At 43.2% G+C, this 18,300-nt stretch overlaps 1 protein-coding gene across 1 annotated transcript in view; it reads right to left on the bottom strand.

Moving 5' to 3' along the window:
* PREP (prolyl endopeptidase) overlaps window positions 1–18,300 on the bottom strand; it is a 151,190-nt gene that overhangs the window by 60,555 nt on the left and 72,335 nt on the right. The window contains exon 8 of the mRNA XM_077289641.1: window positions 7,152–7,343. Coding sequence (XP_077145756.1) covers window positions 7,152–7,343 — 192 coding nt within the window. The remainder of the gene's footprint in view (window positions 1–7,151; window positions 7,344–18,300) is intronic.

The raw sequence follows: 18,300 nt of genomic DNA, 5'->3' as shown, positions 1-18,300 counted from the left end.
GTCACTACCTTTTGTTTGAGAGGAATCTCACATGAGGTTGGGGATGCAGTTACTTACTAGAGTTTATCGCATCGCCGCCCTCTGAAGATGTCCTGAATCCATGGTGACAGATGCAGTGAGAGAGGCGAGTGCAGCGCCGGAAATATTCGTCTCTTGTGGTATAGATAGTGTGTTCTCTCTGGGCTGTTGAAATTACAGTAAAGGATCCATCAAGGACAACCGGTAAAGGATCTTTTGACAACCACATCCACATGAGGCTGTCCTGAAGAAGGAGTCTGATGACATTGAAACACGTTGACAATCAACCACTTTATTTATTCATTGACTGGTGAATCCTTTACCAGAATTTCAGCAGCGCAGATAAAACCCACTATCCCAATAACACAAGTTCTGAATCTTTGTAGGTGCTATAAGTAGAACATAGTAGATGTGTCACACACAACCCCACCAGATGAGTATGTGCTGTATTTCTACAATTTCAATAAACGGGATAAGACCCTATTTGCGCTTCACGTTTCTCCTCGGCAATCTGTTTCTATCTGTAAAACAAAACATTTTCAGGGGGTCGAGATAAAGGCAGTGAGTCACAACAGTGCTGTCCCACATCTTTTAGCACCAACCTAAAGCAATCGTCAACAGGGGTCAGTGCTTTTGTCACTCACTGCTTTTATCACCACCTCTGACGATGATTCGCTTTTGGGTGGTGCTAGAAGCTGTGGGGAAACACTGGTTTCACTCATTGCTTCTATGTTTGCCGCTGATGATAGAAGCACAGTACCGATGCTGTGCTCACCTCTCCTGCAGCGTCTATCACCATGGATCCAGAATATCTTTAGAGGGCGGCAATGCAAGAAACTAGAGTAAGTAACTGCAGCACCACACCCTGATGACATCCTGTTGCAGAAAAGGAGATGGATGCTGCAGGACAGTGACTGCAGCCCCGGCCGCCTGTGACGTCTTGTTTGAGACTCCTCAAATGAAAAGTCACACAAAGTGAAGTAAAGGAAACACATTTAGGGATTAGACTGGGAGAAGAGGTGCACACCTCTTACCGTAATTAGGCATATCTCATCAGTGGCGTGCACCTCAACAGAAATGCTACTACAGTCAGGCACAGTAGTAACATTTCTGGGCTACCGAATGCAGCCACTTTTGTCAGAGAGTCCTTGACACATTTTGTCCCGGCTCTACCACAGCTCCGTCCAATTTGCTGGAAGTACCAGAAACTGGCATGCAAACACTAAAAATAGCAACATTTTTGAGAGAACTTGGTTATCACATTATGCATCAACAACAAGAAAATGTTCAACCGGTTAATAAAAGTTTTTTTGTTTTTTACAACGGATCAGTCTTCCATATGCTTTATGCTGTTTTTTTTTAAAAAAAAAAAACGTGCTCAATAAGATGATACTGCAAATATAATGAAATTAGAATAAACCCAACTCCTCACATGAATTTTTCCTTATGTTACGTAAAAGATTCCAGACTGACTTATCGATTTCTGGACAGATTTGCTGTCTGCAGTTTTATTAGTTTTATTGCGGAGCCTAAAAGGTTGAACACAGCTTATCAAATGCATTTGTATTCAGAAAGCAATTACACTGATTCGTCTTTGCTAATTGGAACATCTTGTGTAGCTTTTGAAGCGTAATGGAAATTTTGTTCTGCATACAAATTCATTTTATATTACACATTAGAAGATTAGTGCGATCTATAACACATGTACAGTACATGCTAGATATTCTATACAGTTGGCCATTTAGTTTTGTATGCCCTAAAAACACTTTTTTGGTTTATTCTCGATTCTTTCAAAATTAGACAGTAAAAGGTGGCTATTAGAGCAAAGTGGACCAAAATATGTTGCAGTAATGGTTGACTATCTTATGTTTATGACTCTTCTTACACATACAGTCATGGCCAAAAATGTTGGCACCATTGAAATTGTTCCAGAAAGTAAAGTTTTTCTCCCAGAAAATTATACAAGTTTTGTTATACGCATTTATTTCCTTTGTGTGTATTGGAAAAACCCAAAACAAACACAGAAAAAAAGGCAAATTGGACATAATATCATACAAAATATCAAAAATGGTCTGGACAAAATTGTTGGCACGTTTCTAAAATTATGGATAAACAACTGTTTCAAGCATGAGATGCTCATTTAAACTCAACTGTGGCACACAACAAATGTGGGCAATATGAAAATCACACCTGAAACCAAATAAAAAGGGGAGAAATTGACCCAATCTTTGCGATGTGTGTCTGTGTGTGCTTCACTAAGCAAGGAAAACAGAAAGAGAAGAGAAATGTCTAACGACTTGAGAAACAAAATTGCTGTAAAATATCAACAATCTCAAGGTTACAAGTCCATTTGCAGAGATCCTGATGTTCCTTTGCCCATGGGGCGCAACATAATCAAGAGGTTTGCAACCAATGGCACTGTAACTAATCTCCCTGGATGTGGACGACAGAGAAAAATTGATAAAAGGTTGTAACACAGGATAGTCCAAATGGTGTATAAGCAGCCTCAATCAAGTTCCAAAGAAATTCAAGCTGTCCTGCAGGCTCAGGGTACTTCAGTGTCAGTGCAAACTATCCGTCAACATTTCAATGAAATTAAATGCTATTGCAGGAGACCCAGAAGGACTCCACTGCTGACAAAGAGACATAATAAAGCTGGACTGCAGTTTGTAAGTAAGCCGAGATCCCTCTGGGAAAGTGTCTTGTGGACAGATAAGACTAAGGTAGAGCTTTTTGGGAAATCAGATCATTCTACTGCCTCCCGAAAATGGAATGAGGCTTACAAAGAAAAGAACACAGTACCTACAGACAAATATGGTGATGGATCAAATATGTTTTGGGGTTGTGCTGCTGCCTCTGCCACTGGGTGCCTGGACTGTGTGCAAGGCATCATGAAATCTGAAGTTTACGCAAAGGGTCGCAATGTAGAGCCCAGTGACAGAACGCTGGGTTTGTGTCCTAGGTCATGTATTCCAGCAGGACAATGACCCCAAACATACTTGAAGAAGCCTCCGGAAATGGATGGAAATAAAGCGCAGGACAGTTCTGAAGTGGACAGCAATGAGTCCGGGTCCAAATCCCATTGAACACCTTGTGCAGAAATCTTAAAAATTGCTTTTGTGAGAAGGCACCTTTCGAATATGAGAGACCTGGAGCAGTTTGCAAAAAAGAGCGGTACAAATTTCCAGTTCAGAGGTGCAAGAAGCTTGTTGATAGTTATAGGAAGCGAATGATTGCAGTTATTTAATTCCAAAGGGTGTGAAACCAAATAAGTTGAGTGTGCCAACAATTTTGTGAGGACCATTTTGGGGGGTTTCTTTTGAAATTATTTGCAATTTGCCTTTTTTTCTCTGTTTTTTTCATGTTGTTCCAATACACTCAAAGGAAATAAACATGTGTATAACAAAACATGTGTAACTGCAATAATTATCTGGGAGAAATATTTAATTTTCTGGAACAATTTCAAGGGTGCCAAAACTTTTGGCCATGAACGTATAATGCCAGGGAAAGGTGGGATCCAGCTGTTGGATTTTAATATCCAAATATTTTGTTCCCAGGAAACAAACTGTGGTGTCTATCATCAGCTTACTTCTTCCCTGTCTCCAATGAAAACACATGTTTTCATTGGAGACACTAAGTGTGAATGTTGAGGGGGTGGGAAGAACAACTGTCTGTTAAACATTCTGATAGCAGCTATTAACTCTAAAGAGCATTTTCTGTTTTATTTCCAATCAAAGTAGCCATTAACTGGGTTTTCAAGTATTATACTATTGATGACTTATCATAAGGATAGGTCATCAGTATGGCACCCTCACTGATTAGCTGTTACCAACTTTGGCATTTGTCAGATGTAAACCGTGTATGGAGCAAAACACCAAAAGCACAGTACAGTTTACTAAGTACTGTAGAACACCTACAATTCAAACAAAAATGATGTTAGGCTTTGAACAAATCACATTTGGGTCTGAACAGATCATCTTCACATTTGGGTCTGAACAGATCATCTTCACATTTGGGTCTGAACAGATCATCTTCACATCAAGCTGCTTTCATTCCATTATTAAAATATGGCTGACTTTACTCATACAATTGCAGCAGCAAATGTAACATTTAGTGCACAAAAGCATTTTTATCAAACATTTTAAACATTTTCTATGGATAATTTCTTCAGTAAGTAGCAACTGGTGGTTTCTACGTCTAAAATAATACACCTGATGTACCGTACTTCTGTATTTTTTTTTACCACTATCGTCTACTTATTAGAACATTATTGACATGACACTGATTGTCATCACTGAACATGGTTAAAAAAAGCTAAACTTTTAATAAGTTCTATATTCCAGATATTCTTGAGCCAACCCCACCTGACCTGATTATTAAAATGAAGAAAGCCTCAGTTGACCCTTGAGGCATGAGAGGATTTGTGCACAGACCTATAAACTTTTAAAGTTTGTTTTTGCTGATGGACAAAGTATTTGATGCTCATAAAAGGGAATCTGTCACCCCAAAATTCGCCTAAGCTAAGGCCACCGGCATCAGGGGCTTATCTACAGAATTCTGTAATGCTGTAGATAAGCCCCCAATGTAACCTGAAAGATAAGAAAAACAAGTTAGATTATAACTCACCCAGGGGCGTTCCAGTTCGGGTCCAATGGGCGTTGCAGGTCCGGGTCCGGTGCCTCCCATCTTCATACGATGTCGTCATCCTCCTTGCTTCTGTTGCGGCTCCTGCGCAGGCATAATTCTCTGCCCTGTTGAGGGCAGAGCAAAGTTTCCCGGCGCCAGCGCACTGCAGTACTTTGCTCTGCCCTCAACAGGGCAGATAAAGTATGCCTGACCAGGAGCCGCGGCAACAAGACGACGTGATCGTATGAAGATGGGAGGCGCTGGACCCTGACGCCCATAGGACCGGACCACACCGGGATCGCCCCTGGGTGAGTATAATCTAACTTGTTTTTCTTATCTTTCAGGTTAAACCGGGGGCTTAGCTACAGCATTACAGAATGCCACAGATAAGCCCCTGATGCCGGTGGCCTTAGCTTATAGGCGAATTTTGGAGTGACAGATTCCCTTTAATAATCTCCTATATTAAAAAAAATTAGCACATTTCTTCACGCCGTTTATATTTTACTAGATGGAGGGCCGATGCTATCGCATCAGGAGGGCGGTAATGTCGCGATGGGGGAAGGCTTTGCAGCATTGAGAATCTCTGCCCCCATGTGTGAAGCCACGCTCTCCACTCGCCGTCCCGCTTTGTCCCTCCAAAGCCCAGCTCTCCACCCACCGTCCTGCATTCTCTCTCAGTAGCCCCGCTGTCCATCCATTGTTCTGCTGTGTTCTTTCACATACCCTGTGTCCACTGGCCATCCTGCTTTCTCCCTCAGCAGCTCCGCAGCCAAGTAGTCTCCCTCTGCAACCCAGCTGTCCATCCACCGTCATGCTCTCTCCTTTTGCAGCCCCACTCTACAATCGCCGTCCCGCATTCTCCCTCCACAGTCCTGCTCTCCACTGGCCGTCCGGTGCTCTCCCCCCGCAGCCTTGCTCCACTTGCCGTCCCGCTCTCCAGTCGCCATCCCGTCCTGTCTCTCCACAGCTCGTGTCCACTGGCTGTCCGGCTCTCTACCTCAGCAGCCAAGCTCTCCACCCGCGTCCTGCTCTCTCCCTTAACAGCCCCGCTCTCCACCTGCCATCACGCTCTCTTCTTTCGCAAACCCGCCGTCCCGCTCTCTCCCTCTGCAGCCCCAAGGGCCTGGTACCACCAGCGGGTGCCATAATGGAATGCCCATCACTTGGGTATTCCAATATGGCGGTTGGCGAACTTCTGGTGTGGTGGATTGTGGGATTCGAGGACGTCCAGACGGAAGTGGATGACAGACAATTTAAGGCAATTAAATAAATAGATGCAAATATTTAGGCCCCGATTCATTAAGAATGGCATTGTACATGCCAATTTTAAAATTGCAATGAATGGGGCTGCTGAAGTAAGCGGTGCGTGCCACTTAGATCAACATTCCAGTGTTTTTATTTTTTTCTTTAAGCACTGGACTGGTGCTATTAATGAAAGTTCCCTACCCCTAGTCTTATACTTACCAGTTGCCATCTTCTTCTGTTATTGGCATCACCCTGGTCGGTTTCTAGTAGTTTGTGATCTGCCAGATTGCCACAGTATTTGCTTGAACGATCTGGAAGTCCCAATTCAATGCAAGTCTATGAAAGCCAGAACCTGAACGCGAATTGCACTGAGATCTTGTAACCGTTATCTGTGACTTCCAGCCAGTAACAAGCTGCAGTCACAAGATAGCAGTGCGGCATCGTAGCGGAGGTGGGAGGAGCTGAAGACAGCGGGTAGTAAATATAAGACAAGGATCAGGGAAATTACTGTAAGTTAGTAGCACTAAAATATTAAAAAAAATGCTGGAGTGGTGCTTTATTGAATTAGGCGCACCTTACAATTGCCATGTGCCTCGACCATAAAATGTACGCCAGTCAGGGATTTGTGTACATATCTGGTGTAAGTGACGCCACTAAAGTGGCATAACATTTCATGAATTTGTCAGGCAAGCAGAGGCTCTGCTGATCCATGCTTCGCTCAAATTAGTGTAACTGGCATGGACTGGCCCAAAAACGCCAAAAGTCACAATATTTTATGTTAGTATTCTGGCGTGAACACTTTTATAAATCAGTCCCTTAGTTTGTCTCTGTGCTTGACTATTAACAGAACAGCAACAGACAAAGTCCTACCCTGACAAGCCATCACAAAAAACTCCACCTGCTAAGATTCGTCCTGTCATATGGCTATGCAGACAGCTAAGGACTGAGCATCCAAATTGGAAAGTCTAATTATCAAGACAATATATAAATTTGAATACTTAAGAAGAAAATAATTATTTATGTAGTGCCAACATAACCCACAGGGCTTTACAGTTCCAATTAGTCATATCTTTAAATATCCAATAGCTTAATTGATCTATAAGTTTATACGCATAAAATATTCAGTATGCAGTTAATTACCAAACTGGAATTACAATCAATAATTAGAATTATGGTTTCCTTGATTCACATGTTTGCATGTAGTCACACCTTCATGGCCACGATTCGACTGTGGCCATAAGGTAGCCTTAGCACACACTTACCTAGTACATCCTTTTCATGCTGTGGCACAAGTTCTTTCCAGTTGGCTTCACCGGGATCACTGAAGTCTATGTTGATCAGCTTGTAGTTTGGGGCATTGCGGTTAGTTTTAAATGTGAAGACAGTCCCTTCATTTGTTATGTATTCATATTCTGCATCAAAATTATCTATTAATTTTACCCATGGAAGAATTCCTGTAAGAAAACAATGATACTAGTTATTCAGGATGTACAGAGGAGATGAACAAAGGAAGTGAATTGCATTAAGTGCGCCATTCTTATCTACCGATATTTGAAGACTTGTGAGTGCTGCAAGCAGTAGTAAGCCATGACTAGGGCAGGGAAAGCAAATGGCATGCCCAGAATGTAAACTACAGCCCTTCACCCACAGGGGTCTACAGGTTGTCAAGTGTCTAAAAAGTCAACCTCTAGGAAGGAAAATGCCTTCTCGGTGTTCCTTATGTTCCAGGTACATTCAAGCAATTGTATGCTTCGAGATGCCATAAAAGAGTGCATAATGAGTCTCTGCACATTGACAATGTTCTGTCACATCAAGGCTGCTTTATAAGCCAGCAAGTAAAGCAGAATAACAAGCACAGAAAGTTTTTTTGGAACAGTAAGGACCTGAACTTTTTACACAATTGTGTATGTAAAAAAATAAAAAAATAACTAAATTAAAAATATGAACCAGAAATACTGTAGCAAGCCTTTACTTTGTTGCTAATTTCCGAAGTTAATAAAACTAAAATATACAAACATTCCATAACTAGAAGAGCTAAACCATACACCAGCTAATCTGATACACAAGGCCATGAATCTGTAATAGGAAGGGATTGTATGTAAATGAACATTAATCCTGCCAGCTAGATACCAGACTGGTATAAAAGATACCAAATAAAAAATAAATAAAAATGAAATGAAGCACAGCATGTTAGTTACAAGGAAATTTGTCAGCAAGGAATGGAAACAGGATCTATTAATACATTGCAGGTTTACCATGAAATTACCATTTCAATCAATTCACACGCCGGAAGATGGAAATTACGTTCAAATTGGGAAATATCTGGACATAGATCAAAAGTTTATTTTTCTGCCAATTAAGTGGTCACGGTTGGCATTTTAGAGCCAATTAAAAGAGTATAAAATTTGAGTTCATAAGAAAGTAAATATTAGATGCGAGTTCTGTAAACTATACGGTCTAATTTTGAAAAGAGAACAAGAAAATGATAGTTATTGACTATTGATGTGCGAACGTGCTCGGATGACGTGTTATCTGAGTATCTTCAGCGTGCTTGAATGATATGTTGGGAGTCCCTGCAGCTGCATGTTTTGCGGTTGTTAGTCGCAACACATGCAGGGATTGCCTAACAAATTGCCCAACAGCCACGAATCATGCAGCCTCACGGACACGAACAGCAGGCCCAAGATACTCGGATAACCCGTTTCCAAGCACGTTCGCTCATCACTGTTATTGGCCTGGGAGCATTATAAATTAGTTTATATACAGTGCCTTGCGAAAGTATTCGGCCCCCCTGGAACTTTTCAACCTTTTCTCACATATCATGCTTCAAACATAAAGATACCAAATGTAAATTGTGGGTGAAGAATCAACACCAAGTGGAACACAATTGTGAAGTTGAACGAAATGTATTGGTTATTTAAAATTTTTGTGGAAATTCAAAAACTGAGAAGTGGTGCGTGCAATATTATTCAGCCCCTTTAACTTAACACTTTGTTGCGCCACCTTTTGCTGCGATTACAGCTGCAAGTCGCTTGGGGTATGTCTCTATCAGTTTTGTACATCGAGAGACTGAAATTCTTGCCCATTCTTCCATTGCAAACAGCTCGAGCTCAGGGAGGTTTGATGGAGATCGTTTGTGAACAGCAGTTTTCCGCTCTTTCCACAGATTCTCGATTGGACTGAGGTCTGGACTTTGACTTGGCCATTCTAATACCTGGATACGTTTATTTGTGATCCATTCCATTGTAGATTTTGCTTTATGTTTGGGATCATTGTCGGAAGACAAATCTCTGTCCCAGTCTCAGGTCTTTTGCAGACTGAAACAGGTTTTCTTCAAGAATGGTCCTGTATTTGGCTCCATCCATCTTCCCATCAATTTTAACCATCTTCCCTGTCCCTGCTGAAGAAAAGCAGGCCCAAACCATGATGCTGCCACCACCATGTTTGACAGTGGGGATGGTGTGTTCAGGGTCATGAGCTGTGTTGCCTTTACGCCAAACATATTGTTTGGCATTGTTGCCAAAAAGTTCGATTTTGGTTTCATCTAACCAGAGCACCTTCTTCCACATGTTTGGTGTGTCTCCCAGGTGGCTTGTTGCAAACTTTAAACAACACTTTTTATGAATATCTTTGAGAAATGGCTTTCTTCTTGCCACTCTTCCATAAAGGCCAGATTTGTGCAGTGTACGACTGATTGTTGTCCTATGGACAGACTGTCCCACCTCAGCTGTAGATCTCTGCAGTTCATCCAGAGTGATCATGGGCCTCTTGGCTGCATCTCTGATCAGTCTTCTCCTTGTTTGAGATGAAAGTTTAGAGGGACAGCCGGGTCTTGCACAGTTCTCCTTGGGATGTTTAAAGTTTTGGAAATCATTTTGTATCCAAATCCGGCTTTAAACTTCTCCACAACAGTATCACAGACCTGCCTGTTGTGTTCCTTGGTCTTCATAATGCTCTCTGTGCTTCAAACAGAACCCTGAGACTATCACAGAGCAGGTGCATTTTTAAGGAGACTTGATTACACACAGGTGGATTATATTTATCATCATTAGGCATTTAGGACAACATTGGATCATTCAGAGATCCACAATGAACTTCTGGAGTGAGTTTGCTGCACTGAAAGTAAAGGAGCCGAATAATATTGCACGCCCCACTTTTCAGTTTTTGAATTTCCACAAAAATTTAAAATAACCAATAAATTTTTTAAATTTGTTCAACTTCACAATTGTGTTCCACTTGTTGACTCTTCACCAAAAATTTACATTTGGTATCTTTATGTTTAAAGCATGATATGGGGGAAAAGGTTGAAAAGTTCCAGGGGGGCGAATACTTTCGTAAGGCACGGTACATTGTGCGGATAATGGCAGTAACAGATTGGGGACCACACTTGAAAAATGTCTCCTGTGTTAATAATGCCCCACTTAAAAAGAAAAATCCCCACAAGCCTTTATGCAGAGGAGAGATGTGTGCAGCTGTGCAATAAGTCATATTACATACTTGTTGCCCATCACTGGTCTAAATAAAAATGTAAAACAATATATAAAACAAACAAAAAAGTCCACACAGCATTGCAATTTTGTTCAGCCATCTTAGTGAAAATGCAGAGCGAGCTGTCAAAGCGCCAGGGTGGGCCTAAAAGCCACTGTGTACTGAGCAATGACTGAAGCCACTCCAGCAAGTCTCCATGACTGAAAGCCGGCAGCTCCCGGGAGGAATAGCTGCACTTTTGGCTAGATAACATTGGAACACTATTAAAGGGAACCGGTCAGCAGATTTTGCCGCTATAAGATGTGGCAACTGCCTTTCAGGGCTTATATACAGCATTCTATAATGCCGTAGATAAGCCCCTGGTCCCACCTGCAAGTGAAGAAAAATAAGTTTTATTATACTCACCCGGGGGCAGTCTGGTCCGATGGGTGTCACTGGTCCTGGTCCGGCGCCTCCCATCTTCTTGCGCCACCGCCCTCCTGCTTCATTGCTCCCCGGCATCGGCGCTCCGGCACAGGCGTACTTATCTGCCCTGTTGAAGTCAGATCAAAGTACTGCAGTGCGCAGGAGCCGGGAAAGGTCAGAGAGGCCCAGTGTCTGCACACTGCAGTACTGTACTCTGCCCTCAACAGCACAGAGAAGTACGCCTGCGCAGGAGCGCCGATGCAGGGTGAGCGAAGAAGGAGCAGGAGGGCAGCGTCGCAAGAAGATGGGAGGTGCCTGACCTGCGACACTTATCGGACTGGATCGCCCCCCCGGATGAGTATAATATAACTTATTTTTCTTCACTTGCAGGTCTCAACGGGGCTTATCTACAGCATGGGGTATGAGTTCCCCATAAAAGTAATACCACAAGTGCCTAGTGTGAAATGAATAATGCCCTGAATGCCTCTTTATTAAGTCATAATGCCCCTAAGAACTCCTTTAAAAAGTAGGACTGACTTGAGTGCCGCTTACAAAAAGTAATAATTGTTGTGAATTCCGTTCTGGAGCTCCCTCCTGTGGTTGCTAATGGTATTTTTGTGAGTTCTGCCCTTGGGCTCCCTCTGGTGGTTTCGAGTGGAACTGCTGCTCCTTTAGGTGGCTGTAGAAGCTGCCATCACTGATCGCCTTGCCTGGGTTTGTTATTTAAACCTGCTCTGGGCTTTAGTTCATGCCAGCTGTCAATGTCTTAGGTTGGATTTGGTTCTCTCCTTGGATTTCTCATATGGCCTGTCCTTGTCAGCAAAAGATAAGTTCTGCTAGTTCTTGTTTGTCCATTTGCTTTGGACATTATTGCTTTGCAAATATGTCTCTTTTTGTCCAGCTTGTCACTATGTCATATTCAGGCTAGCTGGAAGCTCTGGGAAGCAGATTTGCCCCTCCACACCGTGAGTCGGTGTGGAGTTCATTTTTGTAAACTCTGCGTGGATTTTTGTAGTTTTTAATACTGACCGCACAGTATCCTTTTCTCTCTATCAAGTTTAGTATTGGCCTCCTTTGCTGAAAACTGATTTCATTTCTGTGTATGTCATTTCCCTCTCCACTCACAGTCAATATTCGTGGGGGGGCTATCTTTCCTTTTGGGGTTTTCTCTGAGGCAAGATAGCTTTCTATTTCCTTCTTTAGGGGTAGTTAATTCTTAGGCTGTGAAGAGGTGTCTAGGGAGAGTCAGGAACATCCCACGGCTATTAGTAGTGTTGTTGTTAGGATTAGGGACTGCGGTCAGTAGAGATATCACCTCCTCAGAGCTCGTCCCATGTTGCGTTTTAGCCACCAGGTCATATCAGTGTGGCCTCTTAACCACCAGGTCATAACAGTACAGCTGGCCAACAATGTGTTAAATGCATCTCAAAAGAGGGAAAAGAAAGTTCTGAGTCATTTTTTTTCCTTTGTAGCTTGTTTTGTCTTTTTTTTCCCCTTAATCTCTGGGTGGTTCAGGATTTTGGTGCTGATATGGAGGTTCAGGGTCTGTCCTTGCGCGTGGATCAACTCGCTGCAAGGGTACAGAGTATCCAAGATTATGTTGTCCAGACTCCGGTATTAGAGCCTAGAATTCCTATTCCTGATTTATTTTCTGGGGATAGATCGAAATTTAAATTAAAATTTAAAAATAATTGCAGATTGTTTTTTGCTCTGAGACCCCGTTCCTCTGGTGACCCCATTCAGCAGGTGAAGATTGTTATTTCTTTGCTGCGTGGCGACCCGCAGGACTGGGCATTCTCCCTTGAGCCAGGAAATCCTGCATTGCTCAATATTGACGCATTTTTTCAAGCGCTCGGATTGCTGTATGACGAGCCTAATTCTGTGGATCAGGCAGAAAAAACTTTGCTGGCTCTGTGTCATGGCCAGGAAGCAGAAGTATACTGCCAGAAATTTAGAAAGTGGTCTGTGCTCACAAAATGGAATGAGTATGCCCTGGCAGCGATTTTCAGAAAGGGTCTTTCTGAAGCCCTTAAAGATGTTATGGTGGGGTTTCCCATGCCTGCTGGTCTGAATGAGTCAATGTCTTTGGCCATTCAGATTGATCGGCGCCTGCACGAGCGCAAGGTTGTGCACCATATGGCAGTGTCCTCTGAGCAGAGTCCTGAGCCTATGTAATGTGATACGATTTTGACTAGAGCAGAAAGGCAGAAATTCAGACATCAGAATGGCCTGTGTTTTTACTGTGGTGATTCTGCTCATGCTATTTCTGATTGCCCTAAGCGTACTAAGAGGGTCCCTAGGTCTGTTACCATTAGTACTGTACAGCCTAAATTTCTTTTGTCTGTTACCCTGATTTGCTCATTGTCGTCCTTTTCTGTTATGGCATTTGTGGATTCTGGCGCTGCCCTGAACTTAATGGACTTAGAATTTGCCAAGCGCTGTGGTTTTTCCTTGGAGCCTTTGCGGAGTCCTATTCCCTTAAGGGGGATTGATGCTACGCCATTGGCCAAGAATAAACCCCAGTACTGGACACAGTTGACCATGTACATGGCTCCAGCACATCAGGAAAATATTCGCTTTTTGGTGTTGCATAATTTGCATGATGTTGTTGTGCTGGGTTTTCCATGGTTACAGGTACATAATCCAGTGCTGGATTGGAGATCTATGTCTGTAACTGGTTGGGGTTGTCAGGGGATACATAGTGATATTCCTTTGATGTCCATTTCCTCGTCCCCTTCTTCTGATGTTCCTGAGTTTTTGTCGGATTTCCAGGATATATTTGATGAGCCCAAGTCCAGTTCCCTGCCTCCTCATAGGGACTGCGATTGTGCCATTAATTTGATTCCTGGCTGTAAGTTCCCTAAGGGCCGACTTTTCAATCTGTCTGTGCCAGAGCATGCCGCTATGCGGAGTTATGTAAAGGAGTCCTTGGAGAAGGGGCATATTTGCCCGTCTTCGTCACCATTGGGAGCGGGATTTTTTTTTGTTGCCAAGAAGGATGGTTCCTTGAGACCCTGTATAGATTATCGCCTTCTCAATAAGATCACGGTCAAATTCCAGTACCCTTTACCTTTGCTTTCTGATTTGTTTGCTCGGATTAAGGGTGCCAGTTGGTTTACTAAAATCGACCTTCGAGGGGCGTATAATCTCGTGCGTATTAAACAAGGTGATGAATGGAAAACAGCATTTAATACGCCCGAAGGCCATTTTGAATATCTTGTGATGCTATTCGGGCTCTCTAATGCTCCATCGGTATTTCAGTCCTTTATGCATGATATCTTCCGGAATTATCTGGATAAATTCATGATTGTGTATTTGGATGATATTTTGGTTTTTTCCGATGATTGGGAGTCTCATGTGAAGCAGGTTAGGATGGTATTTCAGGTCCTTCGTGCTAATGCGTTGTTTGTGAAAGGGTCTAAGTGCCTCTTTGGAGTTCAGAAAGTTTCTTTTTTGGGTTTCATTTTTTCTCCCACGGCTATTGAAATGGACCGTTAAAGTCCAGGCCATTCATGATTGGACTCAACCCACATCTGTAAAGAGCCTTCAAAAATTTTTGGGCTTTGCTAATTTTTATCGCCGCTTTATTGCTAATTTTTCTAGTGTGGTGAAGCCTCTGACCAATTTGACAAAGAAAGGCGCTGATGTGATGAATTGGTCCTCTGCGGCTGTTGAGGCCTTTCAGCTTAAACGTCGTTTTACTTCTGCCCCTGTGTTGCGTCAGCCAGATGTTTCTCTCCCTTTTCAGGTTGAGGTTGATGCTTCTGAGATTGGGGCAGGGGCCATTTTGTCTCAGAGAAATTCTGATGGCTCTTTGATGAAACCATGTGCTTTCTTCTCCAGAAAGTTTTCGCCTGCTGAGCGTAATTATGATGTCGGCAATCGGGAGTTGTTGGCTATGAAGTGGGCATTTGAGGAGTGGCGACATTGGCTTGAGGGAGCCAAGCATCGCGTGGTGGTCTTGACTGATCATAAAAATTTGATTTACCTCGAGTCTGCTAAGCGGTTGAATCCTAGACAAGCTCGGTGGTCTCTGTTTTTCTCCCGTTTTGATATTGTGGTCTCGTATATTCCGGGATCTAAGAATGTGAAGGCTGATGCCCTTTCTAGGAGTTTTTTGCCTGATTTTCCGGGAGTTCTTAAGCCGGCTGGGATTCTCAAGGAGGGGGTGATTCTTTCTGCCATCTCCCCTGATTTGCGGAGGGTACTTCAGGAGTTTCAGGCTGATAAACCTGACCGCTGTCCAGTGGGGAAACTGTTTGTTCCTGATAGATGGACTAGCAGGGTAATTTCTGAGGTTTATTGTTCGGTGTTGGCTGGTCACCCTGGGATTTTCGGTACCAGAGATTTGGTGGCTAGGTCCTTTTGGTGGCCTTCCTTGTCGCGAGATGTGCGTTTGTTTGTGCAGTCCTGTGGGACCTGTGCTCGGGCTAAGCCTTGCTTTTCCCGTGCCAGTGGGTTGCTTTTGCCTTTGCTTATTCCTGAGAGGCCCTGGACGCATATTTCCATGGATTTTATTTCTGATCTTCCTGTTTCTCAGAAGATGTCTGTCATCTGGGTGGTTTGTGACTGGTTTTCTAAGATGGTCCATTTGGTACCGTTGCCTAAGTTGCCTTCCTCCTCTGATTTGGTTCCATTATTTTTTCAGCATGTGGTTCGTTTGCATGGTATTCCGGAGAATATTGTGTCTGACAGAGGTTCCCAGTTCGTTTCTAGGTTTTGGCGGTCCTTTTGTGCTAGAATGGGCATTGATTTGTCTTTTTCTTCAGCATTCCATCCTCAGACAAATGGCCAAACAGAGCGAACCAATCAGACCTTGGAAACCTATTTGAGATGCTTCGTGTCTGCTGATCAGGATGATTGGGTGACCTTTTTGCCGTTGGCCGAGTTTGCCCTTAATAAACGGGCTAGTTCTGCTACCTTGGTTTCGCCTTTCTTTTGTAACTTTGGTTTTCATCCTCGTTTTTCTTCAGGGCAGCTTGAGCCTTCTGACTGTCCTGGTGTGGATTCTGTGGTGGACAGGTTGCAGCAAATTTGGACTCATGTGGTGGACAATTTGACGTTGTCTCAGGAAAAGGCTCAACGTTTTGCTAACCGTCGTCGGTGTGTTGGTCCCCGGCTTCGTGTGGGGGATTTGGTCTGGTTGTCTTCTCGTCATGTTCCTATGAAGGTTTCTTCCCCTAAGTTCAAGCCTCGCTTTATTGGGCCTTATAAGATTTCTGAAATTATCAATCCGGTGTCTTTTCGTTTGGCCCTTCCAGCTTCTTTTTCCATTCATAATGTGTTCCATAGATCCTTGTTGCGGAGATATGTGGTACCTATGGTTCCCTCCGTTGACCCTCCTGCTCCGGTGTTGGTTGAGGGGGAATTGGAATATGTGGTGGAGAAGATTTTGGATTCTAGTTTTTCAAGACGGAAGCTTCAGTATCTGGTCAAGTGGAAGGGTTATGGCCAGGAGGATAATTCTTGGGTTGTTGCCTCCGATGTTCATGCTGCCGATTTGATTCGTGCTTTCCATTTGGCTCGTCCTGATCGGCCTAGGAGCTCTGGTGAGGGTTCGGTGACCCCTCCTCAAGGGGGGGGGGGGGGTACTGTTGTGAATTCCGTTCTGGAGCTCCCTCCTGTGGTTGCTAATGGTATTTTTGTGAGTTCTGCCCTTGGGCTCCCTCTGGTGGTTTCGAGTGGAACTGCTGCTCCTTTAGGTAGCTGTAGCAGCTACCATCACTGATCGCCTTGCCTGGGTTTGTTATTTAAACCTGCTCTGGGCTTTAGTTCATGCCAGCTGTCAATGTCTTAGGTTGGATTTGGTTCTCTCCTTGGATTTCTCATATGGCCTGTCCTTGTCAGCAAAAGATAAGTTCTGCTAGTTCTTGTTTGTCCATTTGCTTTGGACATTATTGCTTTGCAAATATGTCTCTTTTTGTCCAGCTTGTCACTATGTCATATTCAGGCTAGCTGGAAGCTCTGGGAAGCAGATTTGCCCCTCCACACCGTGAGTCGGTGTGGAGTTCATTTTTGTAAACTCTGCGTGGATTTTTGTAGTTTTTAATACTGACCGCACAGTATCCTTTTCTCTCTGTCTATCAAGTTTAGTATTGGCCTCCTTTGCTGAAAACTGATTTCATTTCTGTGTATGTCATTTCCCTCTCCACTCACAGTCAATATTCGTGGGGGGCTATCTTTCCTTTTGGGGTTTTCTCTGAGGCAAGATAGCTTTCTATTTCCTTCATTAGGGGTAGTTAATTCTTAGGCTGTGAAGAGGTGTCTAGGGAGAGTCAGGAACATCCCACGGCTATTACTAGTGTTGTTGTTAGGATTAGGGACTGCGGTCAGTAGAGATACCACCTCCTCAGAGCTCGTCCCATGTTGCGTTTTAGCCACCAGGTCATATCGGTGTGGCCTCTTAACCACCAGGTCATAACAAATAATGTCCCTTCAGTGTCCCCTGAAGAAGTAATAACGTCACTGGGCTATACCAATACATTGGCACTCACTTAACCCCTTCATGACCTTGGGATTTTCCGTTTTTCCGTGTTCGTTTTTCGCTCCCCTCCTTCCCAGAGCCATAACTTTTTTATTTTTCCGTCAATATGGCCATGTGAGGGCTTATTTTTTGCGGGACGAGTTGTACTTTTAAACAACTTCATTGGTTTTAGCATGTCTTGTACTAGAAAACGGGAAAAAAATTACAAGTGCGGTGAAATTGCAAAAAAAAGTGCAATCCCACACTTGTTTTTTTGGGGGGCTTTTTTTCTAGGTTCACTAAATGCTAAAACTGACCTGCCATTATGATTCTCCAGGTCAGTACGAGTTCATAGACACCTAACATGACTAGGTTCTTTTATCTAAGTGGTGAAAAAAAATTCCAAACTTTGCTGAAAAAAAAAAAAAAATTGCTCCATTTTCCGATACCCGTAGCGTCTCCATTTTTCATGATCTGGGGTCGGGTGAGGGCTTATTTTTTGCGTGCTGAGCTGGCGTTTTTAATGATACCATTTTGGTGCAGATACATTCTTTTGATCGCCCGTTATTGCATTTTAATGCAATGTCGCGGCGAACAAAAAAACGTAATTCTGGCGTTTCGCTTTTTTTTCTTGCTACGCCGTTTAGCGATCAGGTTAATCCTTTTTTTTGTTGATAGATCGGGCGATTCTGAACGTGGCGATATCAAATATGTGTAGGTTTGATTTTTTTATTGATTTATTTTGAATGGGGCGAAAGGGGGGTGATTTAAACTTATTTATTTATTTTTTTTTTTACATTTTTTTAAACTTTTTTTTTTTTTTACTTTTGCCATGCTTCAATAGCCTCCATAGGATGCTAGAAGCTGGCACATCTCAATCGGCTCTGCTACATAGCAGCAATCATCAGATCGCTGCTATGTAGCTTAATAACAGGCTTGCTATGAGCGCCGACCACAGTGTGGCGCTCACAGCTAGCCGGGATCAGTAACCATAGAGGTCTCAAGGACCTCTATGGTTACCATTCTGATGCATCGCTGACCCCCGATCATGTGAC

The sequence above is a fragment of the Ranitomeya variabilis genome, chromosome 2, assembly GCF_051348905.1.
Source record: "Ranitomeya variabilis isolate aRanVar5 chromosome 2, aRanVar5.hap1, whole genome shotgun sequence".
In the NCBI taxonomy this organism is placed as follows: domain Eukaryota; kingdom Metazoa; phylum Chordata; class Amphibia; order Anura; family Dendrobatidae; genus Ranitomeya; species Ranitomeya variabilis.
This window is presented reverse-complemented; position numbering and strand designations above follow the sequence as displayed.